The 23714-nt window shown below is 39.1% G+C and overlaps 1 protein-coding gene across 1 annotated transcript in view; it reads right to left on the bottom strand.

Annotated features, from left to right (window-relative positions):
- Nucleotides 1–11269: 11269 nt before the first annotated feature.
- Nucleotides 11270–23714, bottom strand: part of LOC149210288 (uncharacterized) — a 141727-nt gene continuing 129282 nt past the window's right edge. The window contains exons 3-4 of the mRNA XM_089396675.1: nt 13138–13325; nt 11270–12157 (exon numbers count right to left, since the gene is read on the bottom strand). Of these exons, the coding sequence (XP_089252801.1) occupies nt 11285–12157; nt 13138–13325 (1061 nt within the window). The 3' untranslated portion in view covers nt 11270–11284. The remainder of the gene's footprint in view (nt 12158–13137; nt 13326–23714) is intronic.

Here is a 23714-nt window from a genome sequence, read left to right as displayed (position 1 = left end):
TGAGCAATCTATATTTGTTGTCATGGCGATAAAAAAATGTTTTTCTATCATAAAAATAAGGACTACCCAAAATGATTCATGAGATGTCAAGTGGAACTACATCCAACTTAACTTCATCAATGAACTTTTCAATAACGGCGAACTTGAATAAACATTTCCTTGTAACCTGTAAATTTGCATTGTTAACTATCCAACCTAATGGATATGGCTTATGATGAGGTACAATTTCAAGGTTTAGTTTTTTAACCAAGTCTTCTGAAATCAATTTTGAATGTGACCCACTATCAAATAATGCATCAATCTTTGTATGATTTGAAATCACTCTTACATGAAACAACTCTATTCTTGACTCTTCATTCGGAGTGTTGTTTTGACTATCTGATGAACTAGTGCTTGCAACAGCTTCTTTTCCTTTTGTAACCATAGCTGAAATCTTGGTCTCATCACCAGAGTTTGAACCAAGGTCATGTTGTGTGGTAGCGGTCGTCTTTTGTTTTCCCTTGATGTTTTGTTTTAGGCTTTAATTCGAGATGCAATTTCCAGCAATGAGCTTCATCATGCCCCTCTTTGGAACAATGTTTGCATGTGATTTTCTCCCCTTCTTTCTTCACACTTGCATTCTTCTTTCCCTTCCAGTTTCCACCCTTCTCTTTATCCTTGCCCTTGAATGGCTTCCTCTTACTACCCTCTTCTTGAATGTTTTTTCCTCTAGATTCAAGTTGTGTGGCTTGCACACATACCTCATCTAAATTGTTTGGATTAAACATAAGGATAGTATGTTTCAAATAGGAATGTAAACCCCCAATATATTTCAACAGTGTATCTTGGGAATTCAAATTCACTCCTAACAACAAAGCCCTTTTCCTAAACTCCTATGTATAATCTTGGACTGTTTGGCCTTTAAGCTGCCTAAAATTCTGCCAACTCATAATGGCTTTTTGCATATAGGCTAAAGGATAAAACTGTCTTTTAATTGCAGAAACAAATTCAACCCAAGTAATGGATATCTTACCATGGATTCTCATTTCCTCTTGAGTCTTTGCTTCCCACCAAACTAGTGCAGCTCCTTCTAGCCTCAGTGAAGCCAACTGGATCTTTATGTCGTCTTCTTGAAGGTTATGAATTCTGCAGTATACCTCCAACTATCGAATCCAGCTGTCCAACTTTTATGCATTCACCTATCCATTGTACATGGGAAGTTCGATTTTTATGTCCAATTTAAGTAATGGAGTCTTTCCTTTTGAAGTTTTTGAATGCGTATGGGCAGTTTCAGTTGTGGTAGTGGAAGATGATGTTGTGTGAGATGATGAAGATGATGAGGATGGTGGAGATGGAGGTGGATTTCCACCATTCCCTTTGGAATCCTTCTTCTCATCTTTTTTATCCTCTGAGCTTCCTTCTCCATGTGGAGGCTTAGAACTCTCTCCAACCATTCTAGTGTTCCTCTCTTCATAGAGGACTTTAACCATCTCAATTAAAGTGAAGAAAGCTTTCTTGAATTCTTCCTCTTCTGAAGAAGGACCTTCAAGCTCTCTTTCTCCAAACATAATGGCTATGGATTCAGGCTCAGAAATTGGTACTGCTTGTACCTCTTCAATCTCAGTTGAAGGCAAAACTTATGATGTTTCAAGTGCAACTGGAATTGGAACTTTGGGTGGTGGAGATTGTGGCCTTGTGGCTCTCCTTTTTTTAGGCATTACCTCAGGAGTTGCTACCAATAGCTTCTCTTCTCCATTCTGCAACTTTCACCTTGTAAGCATCACAATTTTGCAACAATTAAAACCCTAATTGCACAAGCGCAAGCAATCAAGAAATTCAACCTTTGCTCTGATACCAACTTGATCTTTTTTTGTATGATTAGTTTTGTTGCGCTAATAAAAATTACATATTTCTAAACATATGTTTGCTTATTGCTTCTTGTGTTGAGGTTTCATTTGCTATTTGTGTATGTAATCAGGGAAATTTTCTTAAGTTTAAACTAACATTCATGAGCAAAATAGCTTCAAAAACAAATATTGAACAGCAGACATGCAAAGTACAGCAAACCATCAAAGAGAAACTTTAACACAGTGTTTTGATGAAGGAGTTCACCCCTCCCGGGCTACATCTCCTTGGTCCAGCTTCCATGGCTTGGGCCTTTGTATTAGCTCAATGTGGAAAAAATGTTGTTTTACAAAGCTCTATGGCTCCTGATGCCTGCACCAATGTGTTCAGAATGTCCAAATGAGCCAAGAACACCTCTTCCTTAGCACAATTTGGTCAAAATTTGACTTCTCTATGACTCAGATAGTATTTTCCTAGAAAAGCTCCGCTAAATCTGGAATGAATCCTGTTAGTGCACTAAATTTGGAGGCAGGCCCGAATTTGGGGGCACCACCAAGCTTCCGCCAAACTAAACTCAGAGTTAACTGATTGTTAAACTACGCTTAATTGCTTTAAACCTAGATTAATTAATTTAAATCCCATGATCAGTGTTAATTGCAACCCTTATATCCGGCAGTGTTTGGTGGGTTGTCACATGTAACGTTAATTAACCAGCGCAGTTTTGGAGATATCTGAGAAGATTCTTGGCACTAGATTTGTGCCAAGAATCTTCTGAGATATCTTCGGGGCACAATCACTCATGGGTTGAGATACACTGCTGGAAATGTGAAACCGCATGATTATTTTGATGATGATTAGGCAGGAAATGTGAAGGATCGCAAGAGCACCTCTGGGTGCTGGTTCTCTTTGGGTTTTGCCTTGATATCCTGGATGAGCAGGAAGCAGAAGTCGGTTGCTTTGAGCACCGCTGAGACCGAATACATAGCTACAAGTATGACTTCGTGTGAAGCTACCTAGTTGAGGAAGCTTTTCAATGAGCTGTTTGGACACATGTTGGATATAGCCATGATCTTCTGTGACAACCAGAAGGGGATTCGATTGTTGAGAAATCCTATATTCTATGATCACTCCAAGCATATAGACATCAAGTACCACTTTATCTGGGATATGGTACATTGATGAGCAAGAAGGCTCCATCGCATTGGGACTGATGTGCAAGTCACCGACATTCTGTCGAAGCCCCTGGGAAAGGTCAAATTTGTGACTTTCTGAGAATGACTAGTTGTGGAGAGACTCTCTCCACAAGGCCCTATATGATATGGACATTGAGCTCTGGGAGATTCGGGGGGCTTGGGGGTACGTCGTGGAGCGATGAGAAACCATAGGGTGAGTGACCAGCCTTCCCCTAGTGGTTCGCTATGTAGGAAGGATGAGTGGTTCATCCTTCTCCTGCCGAGACACAATCATAGGGTGAGTGGTTCAGCCTTCCCCTAGTGATTTTTTATGTATAGGGTGAGTGGTTCAGCCTTCCCTTAGGATACCCCTTGCGACATGTAGGCAAGATGAATGGTTCATACTTCCCCTACTGAGACATCCTACCCATGCAGTCTGGGACTCACGTGAAGTACCTCTCATCTGGCCAATCAGTGGGGAAATGAGGATAGGGACCATAGTAATACCGATGAATGCATCGTGTTACTACCGTACTCCCTATGCTAGGATGATATTGATCTAGGATCAACAAAACTGACTTCAGGACAGCATGAGTGGTTTAAGACACTCTTTTGATGATCAATGAAACTGACTTTGGGTCAGTATTAGTGGTTTGAGACACTCTCTTGTGATATTGATCTAGGATCAATGAAACTGACTTAGGGTCAGTAAGAGTGATATAACTCACTTTTGGAACTGATCTGGGATCAATAAGAGTTGTATGACACACTCTCTTCATATGGGACTGACTTCGGGTCAGTAGAGAATGGTATGAGACATTCTCGATCGATTCTTCTTCTTCATGGTTCAGCAGAACAGAGCATAGCAAAGCAGTGCATGGAACTGATGACAGAGATAGTATAGTCTGGCAGATGGATTAGCAGATGGAGTTCTCCCTAGTTGAGAGGGAGTGTTAAAATTGGCAACTAGAGCCAAATTCAATGTGGGTCATCTTATTTATGGCAACTCATATTTTTCTTGGATTCCTCTAATTGAGAGGTGTAGGATTGATCTAAAGATCATCCGATTCTGATAAGTATGCATGGAGATATGAATTTATTTGTGTTATGGGACAATTCGTCAAGGTCGGCCAACAACCAAATAACCCCCACTTGTGCTCAACGTTTTAGTATAAAAGGAGGTGGCTTGATTCATTTAGTCACACACTGCACTCTTGATTTCTCTCCACTTGTTTTGGGTTTTAGTGGTAAGAGAAATCTAAGAGGATGAAGTCCTAAACGAAGGTCTAGAAGGAGACCCTAAGAGGAGGTCTAATACTGCACTAGCCGCAGTCCCAAAGAAGGTGGTCTAGCCGCAGTCCAAGCAGGGAGATCTAGCACGGTGAAGGAGGCCTAACAGCCGACCCTAATGCCGTCCTATCATCCCCTAGTTGCAGGTATTATCATGCCCTAGCTAAACGCAGTCATGCCCTAATCTTATTTGTTGTTTTAAAAGGGTTTGAGACAGCCCTTGGATGCAGCAAAAGGGGATGCCCTAACCGCAGTCAAAAGGGGCTCCTAGCTGCAGCAAAAGCAAGATCATTGAAGGGAGATCTATCCACGTTTAGGGGAGCTTCTATACGCAGCCTAAAGAGGCTCCTATACGCTGCCCAAACTTGCCCTAATACACTGCCTAAAGAAAGCCCTATTCGCAGTCTAGAGAGACCTAATCTAAGGTCATCCATCCACAGTCTAAAGACCCTAATTTGTTGTCCAAAAGGAAGCCCCAGTTGCAGCGAGGACTGGACAGTGTGGACATTTGAGGGCTATTTCAAGGGTCTATTTAAAGGACAATATCACTGATTGGAGGAGGCTGAGACAAGGAGTGTTTGCTGGAAGGTGCAACTATTGTTTGAGGGTGACAAGCCAATACATTAGGCTTGAATCTGCCCTAAAGGAAAAGCGTGACAACAACAACCAAAAGGAGTATTTAGTGTGGAGAAATAAGGTTGCTCTGAAGCTATTTCAGGAAGACATTGAGGTTGTTCAGGAGGGCAGAATTAGGGGATCTTAGGATCAGATCCGTTGAGGTATCATTGGAGGATCAAGGATCATATTTGTGTTGCTTGGATTGATGATTGTTAGATAGGACTATCTTCACATAATGAAGGCTTCCCTATCTGCTGTTAGATTCAATGCAGCTAATAGAGATCCTAAACAGTATGCAATCCATGATAAGATGTGACAGCAAGGTGCAGCATGATGTTGAATATTGCTACATAATGATGGGCATCATGATGAAGTGTAGTGCAGCATTGATAAATAAATGCTACAATGAGATGCAGCATGATGGGCACAATGAGGTTCAGTATGAGGCAACACTGGTGGGTGCAGTATGATGATAAGGTACAGCTTGATGATGCAACAGTATGATGTGTGTAGCATGGTAATGAGGTCCAACATAATGATTGAGTGCAGCATTGGTGTGTGCAGTATGATGATAAGGTACAGCTTGATGATGTAGCAGTATGATGAGGTGCAGCATGGTGATGGAGTCACCTTGGATCAGTGGAAGCAGTATGCCTTCTACTCAGCTCAGATCAACTACCTCATATGCTATCTTCTTAGAGAAGATCTCTGCTCTTATTTAGATAAGTCAATATGTTGACTTCTGATGTATATGTACTATCTCTCTCTCTCAGCTGAACTATTGAAGAACATATAAGAAGAATTGATCAAGGGTTCCCCACATTGGGGTTTGTCTCTGGCTAGCGCCACATCTTTTGTCCTCTTGTCTCGGCTTGTCTTCTGCGATTTATGTTTATGTTCTATCTGCAATTTACTATTATGTTGATGTGATTGCTAATTTGGAAAAGGTATTGAGCTACCTGGGAAAATTGAAATAAATTTCTCTAAGCATAGAACATTCCTAAAATTAACAAAGATGGGAAGGTATTAATCAGACCCAGGGTACCTAGCTCTGATGAGGAACATGTCATTGGAGTTAGGGAGAGAAACCTATATAGGCTAAAGGGTCAGCTTATTCGAGTGATGGCAAGAGCAGTGACAAAGGACGAGGAGGGAGAAGCTCCGATGGTTGCCCAGATAAGAGGGAGTTAGCCTTCAGGTTCAGGAGGGGAGGAGCAGTTGATAAATTCCTTCAAATTTGTCAAGAAGGTCTCTTGGTATGAGGTGACCCTACAAGACGTTCATGAGAAAAAGGCCTCTAGGAATCAGACCAAGGGGAGGACTTCGAGGATGTTTCCATACGAGGTGGCAGGGAAGGCTTCCAATTCAAAGGGAGCATCCATGACAACAGATGCAGTGCCAAGATCGAAGTCAGTTCAAGGGGTAGAAGTACCACCCTCACTAATAGAGTGTTGATGTTTGTAGATCGAGTAGGTACTTTTGCATAGGCCTAAATGTCTAGGTGCACAGAATTCGCCCTAAGTCTCCTTAGACACTTGCTCTAGTGTGAGCAAGTTGCATTTGTAACTTAGCCTAAGTCTAACTTAGGAAAAGCACATAACTAATATGTTGGCTTATGAGCTAAAGAAACATTAAAGAAAGTAAAGTATTTACTTCAGTAATTATGTTTTAATCTCATCCCCTGATCTCAAGTGAGGCAAGATCTAATCTCAGTGGTTAATCACTTTGGAGATTGGGGTTAGGGATTTAGCTCAATGAAAAGTTATAAAAGCAAGGCCATGTATAGGGAGAAGACACGCCATACAACACCACAAGATTGAGAGAGGCATCTCAGTGAGGAGTGTAATACTCTAGTGTGTTGGGTCTGAGGAAGGCGGAAACAAAGAGATCTAGATCAGCCAAGGAGGATTTGATCAACTGGGTCAAATCCAGTTGTTGTACATATATTTCCTCAATCAGGCCATTATCCCAAGACGGGAGCCCAAATAGGTTTTGAATTTTTTAATGATGCAATGATTGAGGAAGGTGTTTTGAAAAATTAAAATAAATTATGTCTAATGCTCCCGTATTAGCAACACCAGATTTTTCTAAACCATTTATCATTGAGTGTGATGCTTCTGGATTCGGTATAGGTGCAGTACTAATGCAACAAGGACATCCCTTAGCTTTTGAAAGTAGGAAGCTCAATAAAAGAGAGCGCCTCAAATCCACATACAAAAAAGAAATGCTCGCTATCATGCACGCACTAGCTAAGTGGAGGCAATATCTGTTGGGAAGTAAGTTTTCTATTCGAACAGACCATAACAGTCTCCAACATCTCCTTCAACAAAAAACGCTTTCCGAAGAACAACAAAAATGGATTGAAAAAATTGCCGCTTTTGACTTGGAAATACTACATAAAAGAGGTAAAGACAATGTAGTAGCCGATGCCTTATCCAAGAAAGATGAAGAACCAACACTACTTGCAATGTCGGTTGTTGTTCCTGAGTGGCTTAACGAAATTCGAAGTGAGTATGCCAAGGATTCAGAAGTAACAGCAATAATCAATAACCTTCCCAACAACTCAAAATTTGAGTGGAAGAATGATATCCTATGGTATAAAGGAAGAATATATCTAAGTACAAATTCCAAGTTTAAGTTTAAGATACTCAAAGAATTACATGACTCACCGTCAGCTGGACACGTAGGATTCTTTAAGATTTACTACAATGCACGTCAATCCTTCTTTTGGAAGGGAATGAATCGTGATATTCAGAAGTATGTAGCAGAATGTGATACATGTCAAAGGAATAAAAGCGAAAATATTACGACACCAGGATTACTTCACCCCTTAAACATTCCAAATCAGAAGTGGGAGGAAATCTCGATGGACTTTATTGAAGGATTACCAGTATCTGAAGGCAAGGACAAGATTTTCGTAGTAGTCGACAGACTCACCAAATATGCTCACTTTATGGCAATAAAGAAGTCATACTCAGCAAAAGAAATCGCTGAAATATTTTGCAAAAATATATATAAGTTGCACGGTTTTCCAAAAGTCATTGTAAGTGATAGAGATGCCAAGTTCAAAGGTAATTTCTGGAAGGAATTGTTCAACCATGTAGGAACTTACTTAAATATGAGTTCCGCTTATCACCCGCAAACAAATGGCCAAACAGAAGTTGTCAATAAATGTTTGGAGGCCTACCTACGTTGCTACGCTACAGAAAAACAAAATAAATGGGCTCAATGGTTACACCTTGCTGAATGGTGGTATAACTCCACCTATCATACATGAGCGAAAATGACGCCATTTCAAGCCCTATATGGATATGAACCCCCGAAATGGAAAGATCTAGCTATGGTCCAAACAAATCTACCTGTTGTTAAAGATCAATTAGAAGAAACCCAGAAAATCGTCCAAATATTAAAAGAAAATCTAAATAATGCAAGGAATCGTATGAAGCAACAAGCAGACCGTAACAGAACCAAAAGAGAGTTTGAAGTTGGAGAATGGGTATTTGTTAAGCTCCAACCATACAAACAATTATCCTTAAAACAGAAAGGTAAAAACAAATTGGCACCAAAGTTTTATGGACCTTATCAGATCAACAAAAAGATTAGCCAAGTTGCATATGGTTTAAGCCTTCCAGAGACAAGTCGTGTTCACAACGTCTTCCACGTATCTTGCCTTAAAAGGGCCCTAGGTAACAATCAAACAGCGCAAACAACACTTCCATCCCTAGATGATGAGGGAAGAGTCATTTTAGAACCAGAAGGTATTTTGTCTACTAGAGAAAGAAAGCTTCGTTATCGTACTATCAAGGAATATCTGATCAAGTGGAAGGACTTGCCCGAAGAAGAAGCTTCTTGGGAGAATGAAGCATTTTGTCAACAACATCCGTCGTTACGTATGCTTTGAGGACAAAGCATTCTTTCGAGAGGAAGGCAATGTTATGTAAAAAATAGTTAATTTTAGGTTTATTATTTAATTTAGGTTTAGTTAGGCGAAAGGGCACGATCATAAGATCATGCCCTTTCCCAAAGGGTGTCCATGGCGGTATTTAAGCCAGGAGCCCCATTGTAATCAGACATCATCTGTAATTTTCATATCTTTTAATAAAATATTTATATATTTATTCTGCGTTCTAGCATTTTCTGTTCCAACTTACAAGGAGTCAACGATCAATGAGGGTAATCCTCCTATTTCATGACTATAAAAACAGATTCAATGTTAAACGAGACATGATGATCATTGCTTACAACAGTTGTGAGGACATTTAAAAATAGATAAAAAGGAATGCCATCTACTACTAATCTTATAGTAGGAAAGGTCATAAAGATAAAATATAAAGACTAGTCACTCTGAGCCAGAGAAACCTTCAAACTTCAAATGTAAATTTATTATGCTCAACTTATATCCATGGGAAATGAAAACAGAACTGATAGTTGGATGGTGCAACTGCAATTTCACACACATCTCCAAGTTTAACTCCACCACACAGTGCCAAGTTTGGCTTCAATACATAGCTCCTAACACACAAACAGCTCCACACAGTCAACACAAGACAGGCTGCTCAGTCATGGTTCATAAGGAAGAGAAAAGAATCGATGCATTTTTCAGAGTCAAGTGTTTTTTGTTTTTCTAATAATAAACTGGTCTCGATTTTTTTCTTCTTTTGGTGCTAATTCTGGGCACTTTTCATGGTTTTGTGCCTGTGACCAGGAACACACAGAAGTTGCCCACTTGTCAAGAGCCATCTCGCAAGTCTACAACAAGCAGGAAACTCCACAAATAGTTATTGATAGCCTCAGGATTCAGGAATATGGGGCAGCAAGTTTACAGACAACAAATTGAGTGCAAGCTTAAGTTTCCCCTGAATAACATGTACCATGATGTCAAGGAACATGCACAGTTGATGATAAATGACATGGAATGATGATCTTGTCCTTCCTTCGTGATAGCAAGGATCAAATGTGCCATACAATATATCCTAGTAGCCATGTGAAGGCTACTTCTCTTTCACAACTTTTCTAACAATAAACTGAGCTCTTGGGGCATTAGAGTTTCAAAATCAATCATTGGGGATTTAGATGGACAATAGAACGAATAGGACACCAGGGAACATTTATCTCCTCTACAAATTGCATAAATCTATTGTATCCACAGCTATATAACACTATCTCTCACCTCAGGGGCTTATGCTTTGCAACTCAGCCAGCAGCCCATCATTCTACTATAAAGTTTTCATCAGTCTACAGAAAGGTTTCAGCCAAAGTGATGAATAATGTTACTGTAAAAAAACAACACAAGAAAGTCTCAGTTAGTGTGTGTCCTAAGAAATATACCTCTGTCCTGGTCTGTCGTTATAATATGCTTAAGGAACCACTCTCAATGACAGTCTACTTCCTTCATTCGGCCATGATTGCAAGGTTACATGTCACTAGTTTGAACTTTGAAGTGTGGATATACTACCCTATACAAGACCCTAAAACTAACCTTAACTATACTATGGGTAAGACCTAACCTAAACAGACTTATCGATGCTACGACCCTCATGTTAAGCCCTAAACCACAGAGACCAAGACCTGAAATAGTGTAGCACAAGTTCAGGTCTAAAAATCTGAGAAACTATAGGTGCATGAGGTAGCATAAGAGGCACAAGTTCAGGTCCGAAAACCTAAGAAACTACAGGTACAAGAGATAGCAAAATTCTGAGTTAGAACAACATGAATTTGCCAATACCTAGTTAAGCATTCAACAAAACAAGGACCATAAAGCGAGGACACAGTCATGTAAGAAAAATATATGCATTGAGAGAAATTAACACGCCAAAGTCTAACCAAGGGTTTGATTTGGTGGACATAACTTAACACAAATTGCCTTAATGATCCAACAAGTAGTTCTTATCTTCGCTGGTTGTGTTAGACTATTCACTGCCCTAAACTTTGCTGCCCAGATAATATTTGTGGTGCATGTAAAAAATGTAGGATGCCATGCTTCTCTTTAAAAAGACTATAAAATGTGTGTTCTTCAATAATTTGAGAAGACATAGTTTTTTCCAGAGTTTGTGAAAATCTAAGCTCCTACTTAGCACATCTGCACATGAACTACACCATTGGCTTAACAATTGGATTAACAAGTGTCAAATATGCAAGGAGAAAAGATGCATTTGCATAAAAAGGCAATAGAAGTATTATGACAAGGATATCAGAGAATCAGTAAGTATTTGTTTTTGTGTATAAGAAGCATTATTAGCCTGAAAGCGAGAAGGATTTCTTTCAAACACTCGACATTCCATTTTACATATTTAAACCAGAGAAATAAACTTTGAACATATTAATGCATCATGTTACTATGTTGTATATATGCCCAATCTTGGGAATAAAGGATAACAATTTCACCTGCGATATTTTGCTTCACGCCTCTCATTATCTTTTTCATTTCTATCATAATCTCTTTCACTGTAATCCCTTGATCTCTTATCTTTATGTCTCTCATCAGATTCCCTCGACACTGAACCAAAGTATTTTACTTCTTTCCTATCATTATCTTTTTCATTTCTATCATAGTCTCTTTTACTGTGATCTCTTGACCTCTTATCTTCATTACTCTCATCCGCGTCCTTTGACCCTGAGCCAGAGTATCTTGATTCTCTCCTGTCATTATTCTTTACATTCCTATCATAATCTCTTTTACTGTGATCCCTTGACTTCTTATCTTCATTTTCTTCATCAGCATCTCTTGACCCCAAGCCAACGTATTTTTCTTCTCTCCTGTCATTATCATTTTTATTTCTATCATAAGTTTTTCTATTGTGATCCCTTGATCTCCTTTCTTCATCTCTCTCATTAGCATCAGTTGATCCTGAGCCAAATCCTCTCCTCTTATGATCATTCTTACTACCAGTTGCTTTATCCATGTAGCGACTTTCATCATGCCTAGAGATACCACCCTCCTCTTCTGTTAATCTATTATGGCTTCCTCTTTTGTCGTCATATCTTGACTGTCTAACGTCCTCTTTTGAAGTTGTCTCTTTATGTCTTGCAGTAAGGATGTCTCGACTGCCATCATCTTTTTTCCTTTGGCCAGGTTTTCCTGAAGGTACTGGCCTGTTATCCCCTTCTTGAATGCCATGTCTTGACCTGACATCACCACCTCTGCTATCATCTTTAGGTTTTAACTGTTGCCCTCCTTGGGACGAATGATCATATTGATCATGCCGCCATCTTGGACCACTGTCTTTGCCACCCCAACCAGTATTTGCATTTCTCTGTCAATAACATGTCAAACAGCACACAACTTAATAAGCATAAAAATGATTGACAATTTTGATCAAAAGATTGAAGAAAACTGAAAGGTAAAACCATCAAGAAGACAACCTAAATGCTGTTGCTAAGCCCTTTTCCAATTAGGATGATCACCTAAACTCTGCATATTTCAACCCAAGATTATGAGAGAAATGTTTAAATGTTAGGTTTAGATGTATGAAGCAAATATTAAGACTGCAGGCTCCTACATGGAGAGACAGAACAATTCCTAAGAGACTGTTGTAAGAAATATAAAAAATAATTTTCAAAGTCAATCTTCTCTGTGTCACCCTCTCATGTTCCTATCAACGAATAAACTGGCATAATATACAACAGATAGCTGAAATGCATTCTTAGCATGTTTGTACAAAATACAACTATGGTATCCAACAATCAGCAAAAAGAAAAGATAGAAGGAAGCAGCAACAAGGTGATGAATTATGGACAAAGGGAAGTTATTACATATAGCGCATGCTCTTCTATTGTGACTAAGTGCAAGATTGATAGGGGCAATCACATAAATTCAGTTCAATGTTTCCGAGCACGTGTATGGTGGTTCTATAAACATTACAACGTTCAAGCCTAAACATCTATAAAATGGTGGCTACTATTATTTATTGACATGGCCTAAAACCAATGTTGCAAATTATGTTTCAGGGAATATATCGCTGCAGTTTGGAAAGAAACCTACTGGAAATATTGGAGAAGTATTGGAAATTATCAGAAAATGTCCACAAAAAAATCGGACTTAAAAGACTCAGAAAATACTGCACAAATTGCTAACCTGAAAAAACTCAGGAAAATTTTTGAAATACTGGGAGAAATTGGTGATATTTGCCACTGCCTCAAACGCATTCCTTCAATATTTTACATCTTTCCCCAACAAAACGTGAAAATAAAAAACTATTCACACTTTTCCTTGACAAAGAGAGAATCATATTACTTGTTCATCATGTGAAAATCTGCAAGCGGACCCACGGTTGCATTCACCTCTCTGAAAAGCATAGCAAACACCACGTTCCTCCCTTTTTTTCTGCTCTTCCTCTTCATCCTCTTCTTTCTTCTTCTTGTAATTTGCTACATGATCAACTCTCACAGTCCTGCCTACGACGTTTGCACCATTCAAATTATCTGCAAGAATTAAGCATTAAACACTGCTTATATTTTTAATAAAAAGGTGCTTTGAACTGAAGAAAGAACATGAACAAACTGCCAATAAGCTAGAATCAACCAAATGTCCTATCCAACAATTGTTTCTCCATACCCAATAGTCTAAAAGATAGCAGCTACATTATTTTTTATCTAACACATAAAACATTATGATAACAAATCAGAACAAACAAAAGAGAAAAATCTAGCAGCCTAGTGTGAAGCCTCACTAGGAGATCTAAACTATGTGCAAAACATAGGAGTGTTACCACTGTCACCTCAGCAACTACTCCCCTCTCCTTAGTGAAGGACACAGTCCAACACAAGGAAGGCTTCCCTGGTAGGGCTTGTTACCCACCAAAAGTGGGTAACCCACAGGAGAAAAAATTTCTCCCATTTGGTCAGAGAGCCAGTCAGCAGCCCTTTGATGGCCCATAAATAGCTTTACATCAAAGCTCTTCAAGTTCACCTATGCTCCCGTTAGTGATCTCTCCCATCTGGCATACTTTTCAAAGGTAGGTGGGTCACCTATCGGAACATACACTAACCATTTATGTAATCATGTCTTTTCATTTAATGTTTTGGGGCCTACTAATATGGATCGCAGGCCAAGGTGGATGATTGACCGCTCTTGGTTGTACCCTTGTTCCCATGCTTTACCTAGGAGGTTACCCTTTGCTCCTAGTACAGTGTGACCTCCCATGAGGTCCTTCCTTCAGGAGCGGCAATAATAGGAGGCGCTCATTAAAATGGTGTGCCCAAGGTAATCCATACTTAACACTTTCATGTTTTCCTTATTATCCACATCCATTATTTAGGTTGATTGTCATTTGTCATTAAGACTAGCACCGGCCCAAAAGTTTGCCCCAAGAGGTTGATGTAATTGAAAGAAAGATAAAAGCATGTGAACCCACATATAACGAAAATGAAAAATGTAAAAGATGGTTGGGACCAGAGTTGCGGGGGAGCGCTCCCCCCCCCTTCGAACCCGCTCCCAATCCGTGCTCCGAGCGGGAGCGGCTCGGGAACGGGTCGGGAGCACGCTCCCGCTAAAAAAAATTGCGCTCCTTGCCAAAATCGGGAGCGATATCGGGAGCGTCGCTCCTGGAGCGAAAATTACAGCTCGGGAGTGATCGCTCCCGAGCGTTAAAATTTCGCTCCGGGAGCGATTCGAGCAATGCCGGGAGCGTTCCGCATGGAAAAAAAATCGCGGACGCGAAACAAAATTTAATTTTTTTAAAAAAAATATGTTTTAAAATCACATTGGGGCAAAAAACATTTCATTATCACTTGAATGAGTTGAGTTTAGCTGGAGAGCAAGAGCAAAAGAGTGAGGAGAAGCGAGGAGCAAGCACTAAGGAGCAAGGAGCAAGCCTGCAAAGAGGTTAGTAATTTAGTATTTTAAACCTTAGTTAGGTAGTAATTTAGTTTAGTTTAGTTAGTTTAGTTAGTTTAATTTAGTTTAGTTTAGTTTATTAACTTTATTTAGTAAAAAAATAATGTTAATAAATTAAATTAATTAATCTAAATAAATTAAATTAATTTTCATATTCTCATTCCCATTAAATTTTGCAGATTCAGAAGCCTACAAATATCAAACATCATGGACCTGGCTATATTTCTTGGCATTTTCCTCTTCTTGGTCCCTTTTATGGTTATTATGGTGCTGGAGAGTAGGAAACGGAGGGGCCAAAATGAAGAGGGGGATGAAGAAGCTGGAGAAAGTGGATTTGATGAAAACCCCGATGAGGAGGAGCTGGAGGAGGGTGAACATGACTCTCAAAAAAACTAAACAAGACCAAACCCCATTGTGGAAATATGTTAACAGCCCTGAAGCAGGGACAGGGGGTGGAACCACTAAATTTCATTGCCCCCATTGCAACAATAATTATATAGGTTCATACACCCATGCCAGAAAACACCTCTGCAAGAAAAGGCCATGGGATGGAGATAAACAAATAGGAATCAAAACTTGTCCAGCGGTGTCAGCAGCGGATAAAGCCAAATACATAAGGGAAGAGGAGGAAGCCCAATACAAATCTAAAAAATCAAGGGGTTTCTTTGAACGAAGCTCACAATCACAAGCACAAAGAACTCCTTCAGCATCCTCCCAAGGCAATGGATATGGAGGCACAGGGTCATCAGCTTTAAGGCATAGAACCATATCAGATTTCCTTGATGAGGGGTGTAGGAATGATGTGGATTCAAAGGTTTACATGTTTCTCTATGCATGTGGGATACTATTCAATGTTCTTCGCTCACCTTATTGTCACGAAATGGTTTCTGCCATAAATGATGCCCCTAAAGGATACAAGATCCCTAGGTATGACAAGGCAAGAACCGTTGGACTTGATCATGAAAAAGCAAAAATATCACATTCTTTGAATAGAATGACAAGTTCTTGGACTGACCATGGGGTGTCCATTGTATCTGATGGATGGACAAATGTAAAAGGCAAGCCATTGATAAGTGTTCTTGTTGTGTCTGTTAATGGTGCCATCTTTCTAACTGCACATGATTACTCAGACAAGTTCAGGACCACCATCAACATTGCAGAAGCATTAATTGAAACAATTGACCGTATTGGGCCATACAATGTCATCCAAGTCATCACTGATAATGCCCCTAATTGTAAGGCAGCGGAAGCAATTATTGAGGATAAATACCCCAACATATTTTGGTCTGGATGTTTGTTTCACACATTGAACCTTCTGATGCATGATGTTGTCAAGAACAAAAATGCACAATACAAATGGATTGGTGATTTGTACAAGAAAGGCAAACAAATGATAAAATTTATTACAAATCATAGCAATACCCATGGCCTTTTCCGCAGTCACTCGAGATTGGAGTTGTTGAAGATTGCGAAGACCAGATTTGGTAGCTATTACCTCACCTTCAGGCGCCTTTTGAAGGTACTAGAGTCACTGGCTAGCATGGTATCAAGTCCACATTGGCAGGGATTAAAGGAAAGGGCTACAAATGCAGCTGACAGGCGAGGTATTGAACTGGTGGAGGAGGCCGCTCTTGATGGTCAGTTTTGGACAAGTGTGAGGCAAGTATTGGATTTCACCAAGCCCATTTATCACATGATTCGGTTTGCAGATACAGACAAACCAGTGATTGGCGAGGTGTATGAGCAGATGGATACCATGTTGGCGCAAATAAAAGATATTGTTCATAACATAGATCCCGACTTGTACAAACTGATTCATGATTGTGTGTGTGAACGGTGGAATAGACTTAATCTTCCACTACATTGCTTGGCGTATATCCTTACGCCAAAATACTACTCTACACCTTGGTTGGGCCAACCTACACCAGCGGGTGGGATTAGGACCAAACCCCATTTAGATGCAGAGGTAACTAGTGGATATTTGCAAGCATTAGAAAAGTTGATACCTGACAGGGAGGAATGTGCAGCTGTGCGCCTTGAAATAGGCAAATACTTCAGTGGCACTGGTTTGTTTGGTACCTTCCATGCAATGGAAGACAGAGATAGATTTGATGCTCTCACATGGTGGGAAACATATGGCGGCCATGGACTTTTGCCAAAATTGGCAAAAAAAGTTCTATCACAGGTTGTAAATACTTCTTCTGCAGAGAGGTGTTGGAGCACCTACAGCTTCATACATAATGTGAAAAGAAACAGACTCAATGAAAACCGAGCAGAAAGCTTGGTTTATGTGCACTACAACTTGAGGTTGTTGAGTCATTACTGTGATCGGGCTTATGAGGATCCCACATATAAAATTTGGGACAATCACCCAGAGGATGACAATTTGGAGGATGGTATAGTGCATCTTGAAGAACTGGAAGAGGAACTTATAAGGGATGAAGATGAAGCAGCTGTAGCTGCAGCTGCAGCAGCCATGCCACCTCCACCTCCACCATCCAGTGGCAGTGCTCGAGTTCCGACTCTTGTTCCTTTGCTGTCGCCACCTCCATATACACCCTCACGTGAAGGGCATGTGCCTTCTAGTTCTGGTCGTCGGTCTGTGCGGGAGACTCCTAGAAGACCACCACGACCTGCTTATACTCCTAGAGACTCTCGTGGCAAGGGCCACATGTAGATTTACAGTTTACTTGTCTTTTCTAGTTTCTATTAGTTTTCATAATTGTTGAGTCTTGAGTCCTTGACTCTTGACTCTTTCATATCATAATGATATTTTTTGTAAACAATATATGACTGTGACAATGAAAATTTGAAGTTTGAAGTTGGCAATTATAACTCATTGGTAATGATTGTGAATTATGAATATGATGCTTCGTGAAAGACTAAAGTTGTTTCATTTCATTTCATTATTCATGTTTCATTTTATAACATTTCATTTCATGTTTCAATGATGATAAATGTTATATATTGAATTTTCAATTTTGAAAGCTTGAAGTTGAAACTTTAAGATTGAATTTGATGAATCATGATTCACGAGACTCAACATGTTGCAGTTGTAATATGTATTTTACTAACTTGTGGACATGGTTGATGAAAATTATAAACTTCTAGATGATTGATGTGATATGGTTCAATGATCAATTTATGTTTTTTTATGTTTTTTATATCTAATTCATCATTCTACATGTTTTCGTTGACATATATGTATCAAAAATTAAAAAATATATATATTTTTAAAAAATCGCTCCGGGATTCGCACCCAAACCGGGAGCTTCTAAAAATGTCGCTCCCACTCCCGTTTTCACTCCCACTCCCCGCTTTCGCTCCCGCTCCCAAGTAACATTGGTTGGGGCATAGTAAGCACATGGGCACAAACCTAGCATGAGATCTACCCCCCTCATAAGCCATCACCCAGTTCTTCAGCATTTCATGCTTTATCTAAAGGGAGCTCTTGAATGTCCCAACCTTGATGAGCGATAAACTACTACATCTTTAAGGAGTATTAAAAAAGCGTAAAGAAAGTTGGGTCTCCGAAGCTATGCAAGAAAAAAGAAAAATCATTAAAGTAAAAGGCGCACTAGAGGGGTGGAAAAAGTAGGCCAAGGAAAGGGATAATTCATGCCTCCATAATTGCTCCTTTTTCTCATAATAGCACTTACAAATGTTGGACCTCCTCCAGTTGCTACTATGGCTATGGCCATCTTCCTTGAAGTCTTGCCCATTCCATCACCACCTTATCACATGCACCTATGGATTGATGAGTATAACTATGAAATGTCCTTCCCCTTGGGGGCTAGAAGCACTTAATAGGGCTAAAGGCATAATCATCCTTGTTGACCACACTTTGTCAACACCCTGAGAAAGCAAAGTACAAAGAAGTGGAGAAAATTTTTTGAAGATCAAAGTCATCAGTCATCATGAAATTCATCCTTGTAAACCCAATTTCTGCAAAGTTTTTTTGTAAATAATGTTGGTATGACCAGTAAAATTATGTAACAACACCTAGGTAAGACTCTAATTTTGTCAAAGGATTTCATCCTAGGAAGTCTTCTAACCTCCCCAAATTATGTGTGTTTGTAAACACGTCTAATCGGCAAAGTTTTTTCTTCCAGCTATAACCCCAAAGCTAGGGTGGAATTCGTTGACAAGGTCTTAGGTGAGTCCTCGTGTTTATCGAGTCTATTATAAAAGTGTGTTTAGGAATAATTCTAGTGCATGGTCCCTTGTAATCAGAACACCATGGCTAAATTATTTTATTATAAACACACTTGGTTTCATACTAGATCATATTGTGTCGCAAAATTGGGTAATGTCTTGAGGGTCTGGTCTAAATGTGTATTTCCGTTTCTAAGGGTTGAATTAATTGCAATATTTTGACGTAAAAACTATTTTAGTGCATGTTACCTCGCAATCAAAAACCATGGCTAAAATATTTGAGGGTGGAAAAATTATTAAATCCCCTCTAAAGTCAATTAATTAATTTTTCTGGCTAAATTAAATAAAAATCCTAAACCAAAAAATTAATTAATTTAGAGTCAAAAAATAATTATAGAGAAATTAATTTCTCTCCAAGTGGAAAATAATCAAAAATTCGTGAATCAAAAAGAAGTCAATTTTTGGAGGTCTTCCACCAAGGGAAAAATGGATATTTTAAGAAAATTCGAGCCTTGGACCTTGGTGGTTATGTCAAAGTCAATTTATTTAGGAAATTAATCCAAAATATTAATTTTTGGATTAATAAAAAATGGCTTTCAAGAGGAATTTTTCCTCAAAAATAAAAATTAGACGGTGGAGATTAAAAAAAGATCACGTTATTTTCGACATTCGAGATTATTTTGACAAGGATCAAGCCAACTAATCGTTACTTTCCACTTGGAGGGGTTTCTCTATATAAAGAAGCTATCTAGCTTCTGTTTTCACAGATGATCTTTGGATGAGGTAATTTTGTAACGCATATACTAAGCTACTGCTCTACTAGAAACATTTTTCTCATAATAGAAAGACTTTGGGGTTCAGTTCATGGTGTTCTTTCGTCTACTAATCTGTGGTATGTGTTGGCTATGTGTTTATCCTATATTGTGTTGAATATTTTTTTAATTGTTATTTCATTTGTTCGTGATAAGAACATTCTATTATACAAGTTATCTTAGGTGATCTGATTCAATGTATGAATTATCTATTTATCTTGAGAATCTATAGAAATTTACAAGTACGCTAGCCCCTAGGCTCCAAGTTCACATATTGTGGGTAAGGGCCGACCTTGTTTGGCCTTTTGTTGTCGCACAAAGTTTCTAGGCACCGTGACAATGCTCAGAGTAGGGGTTGTCACTCTGATTCCCACTCACTCCGTTAGACTCTCTCCTAGCTAACTCAAGGTGGTAATCCCTGTAGGCGGATGGATGATGGGAGACCTGTGGAACCACAGGGCCTAGGAGATCTATGGCAAGGAAATTTGTTAATGATGTAACTTGGTTATTAATTAAAGCAAGTATTAACGATATGAGCAATGTTAAGATATATTAAATTAAACATGATTAGGCAAACCACAAGATAGAAATGATAGACCAGTGCCTTTAGACAACAATACTCAATGATAAATTGATGTACTTGCTAAGAAATGATATCAAGCTACAATATAACAATGCTGCGAAGAGATGTTAGTATGATGAAGATGAGTTGTATGATGCAACTAGCAAATGGATATGAGATGATCAAATTAGAAATATCTTTAACCACAGTCAATGAGCCAAACAATTATCAATCTACTTCTTTAAATGCCTTTGTCAATGAAATGAACCATCATAGCTAATAGATCAATTTGCTAAGGAATCAGATCCGAGCTTTAATACTTATGAACAAGATGAGCACTCACTCAAAAGATGTTTTAAAGATAATGGATTCTTAAAAGAGATACAACATTCATGAAACAAGTCTAATAAAACAATGCAGTCATTGTTATGATGAACCTTAAATCTGAATGTTAATGACAGTCAACTGTATTCATGATGATGCTCTCACTTGGATGATATAATACAACAAGTTAAACTTTGACCGAGATTGCTAACAGTGATTCAATAATGTAATAGAATATATATCAATTAAGGGTGGCAACAGCCAATAGTACTTGCCCTTTCACTGTAATGCTACTTGTTGCCCGGATGAGATTAGTCAATCCACATAAATGTAAATCAGACCTCTGCAAGAATGATATCAAAACTTTAATAGCTTGAGGTCAAGTCTATATACTGAATTCAGTCCTCAAATCATAAGAAAATCAATGAGTCCCTTTCAAATTTCTTCCAGAAATAGTCCTCAAATACTCCAGATAATCAGCAAATAAAAATGTTATCAATTGGAAGGTAAGAACTGCAATTTTTATTACTGCTTTGGTGGAGATGAGGCAGCAGAAGACAGTGAAGGGTGGCTAGTGTTGGAAACACTGAGAGGGGGGGTGAATCAGTATTTCTTTTTAATTGTTCTAGTTATTACCAAAGGCATCTATATATATATAGAACACAGAAATCAACAGCTGGAATAAATGCTTTTATTGAACACAACACAGTGCAATGAAATAAATACAATATAAATATATATTTGAATGTGATTAGTTGCCAAGCTCCAACTTGGACTTCAGTGAGGCTCGAACCTCCAAAGCACCAACTCTGTTTTGCAATGGTTCTGCACTTAGGAGCACCTACCCCTAAGGACTTCAGTCCTGTTCAGTTTTGAGGCTCCAACCCAACCTTGGTATAAACTGGTATGCTGCTAATCTCTGTTCAACTGAGGTTCTCCTTCACTCCTACTCTCCTGCCTCTGCTGCTTTTGCTGCCTCTACTGCCTCTGCTGCTTCTGCTACCTCACACTCTGGTTCTTCACCACAATAACAGCAACTACAGTTCTCTGTTTTTATTGTTTTATTCATTCCCATACCTCTGTCCATTCGTTTCCGCTTACACCGCCTCTTAGGCTTCCTCCTCAGTCGCTACGGCTTCCTCTGTGCTGTGCAAGTTTACTGACTTTCTGGGGACACGTAGATTCATTATACAGGTCCAAACGATCCACGGAGAACACATCTTCCCGGTTTACCTTAACTATGCTCCTTTAGGCAATGATTGCGGGCATACACAGAGTTCTTTCAGTTAAACGAAGATGTTTTGTCCCAATCGCAATCATAATCGCCATGATTCACCCCTTTCAACTGACGTTCAGCGTTCTAAACCATCGGAACAGCCATCGTAAGCCTTTCGGCTTAAAACACCCCGCGCAAGCCAAAAATTCCATTACACAGAGAATATGAGAAAAACAGTGAAACAGACTAAAAGGCGGACTTGAGGAAATATTACAATCGCACCTATTCCTGTATCGGGTCCATAGTGAAATCGCAATCGGCGCTTTAGACTTCCGGAGGTCCTTTATACATCAAGACCATGGCATCGCCGATGGCCGACAGTCGATCCACCACTGGACGCGATATTATATTAAGTCAGTTATTATATTGCATCGGGTCCACGTATATATATATATATATCAGTGTTGCACACATCGCGATCGGGATTTAATCGGCGCCGGGAAAAAAGCGGAAAAAATCGTTAAAATCGGGAAAAAATCGGAAAAAAGCGGGAAAAAATCGTTTGGCACAAAAATATTCATTTTTTTTTCATTTTTTTTCAATTTTTTTAATATCTAAACCATCTACAACATAAAATAAATACATTGACACATAAATATGATAAAAAAACTAATATATAAGATGCTTAATATCATTTCTAGCGCTAAAATCACACATAACATTGAATCATGTCCTGAATAGTAAGTCCCAACTCAGCCTCAAAATATCAACAAAAAATATGATAATGTATCTCATCATGTCATAATGTCATATACAATAAAATGAAAGTCTAATCCTATTGATTTCCTCTGCCCCTCTTGCGAGAAAATGCCACAGCTTTCCCTTTCCCTCTAGATGTAGATGCTGGTGCCCGTGCAGGTGGAAATGGCAGTGGAGTCTGATGTGATCTAGACGTTGAAGAACTAGAAGTAGGAGCTATAGGAGGTAGACCACGTCCTCTACTGGTGGCAGGGGTAGCCCGGGCAGGTGGTGTCACCTGGAAACATTACAATCTCCCAATCCTGAAATCCTGAAAAACTGATAAGTCTGCTGGATTTTAAATGAAATCTAAAATTCTACTTTCTCCATATGAAATCCAATGAGGCTGGAACCACTCTCAAACATCCTGAGTCATTTCATGGTAATGTTAAAAATTTAAGTAAAAGGATGAAAATGAAGATTAAGGAGAATGTCACTTTTACTTTAAGAATTTAACATTACCATGAATAGCATATCCATACTAGGGCCTAGACTTGATCATTAAGCTACCCCACTCAAAAATTATTTGTTTCTTTCAAAAAACATTGCATGAAAAAACCCAAAAAAAGTTATAAAACTATGCTGTCCTGATCCCCCACGATTTTTTGTTAAAAATCGCGCTTTTTTCGAAAAAATCGCGATTTTTTGAAAAAAGCGCGATTTTTTCAGTAAAAATCGGCAAAAAAAAGTAGGCGATTTTTTCGTATAAAAATCGCGATTTGATCGGCAAGATGAAAAAATCGCGATTTTCCGATAAAATCGCGATTTTATCGCGATTTTAACAACACTGATATATATATATATATATATATATATATATCGCTATCGGCGATCGCAAGAAAAGGGCCGCTTAACACTATATTACCTCCGCTCCGAAATGTCGATGCGATAATCGTTATCGGCAATCCCAATGGTCCACTAGACATATTGTAACGCCACTCCCAAAGTGCCGATGCGATATGAGGTGCCGGACCCGATATGACTCACCGCTCCCATGTATAAAGTTTGAAATCTGCTTTCCGCCTCTGATAGTGTATTTGCCTATGTACATGCCTTGGCCTCTGTTTGTGCCTCCGATAGTGTTAAACACATATATATGGGCTTTCTC

This window comes from Pinus tabuliformis, chromosome 1_2 (assembly GCF_031772625.1).
Source record: "Pinus tabuliformis cultivar Carrire ecotype Pingquan chromosome 1_2, CPIR1, whole genome shotgun sequence".
NCBI classification, from domain to species: Eukaryota; Viridiplantae; Streptophyta; class Pinopsida; order Pinales; family Pinaceae; genus Pinus; species Pinus tabuliformis.
Note: the sequence above shows the minus strand (reverse complement) of the source record. Positions and strands in the feature narration are given on the sequence as shown.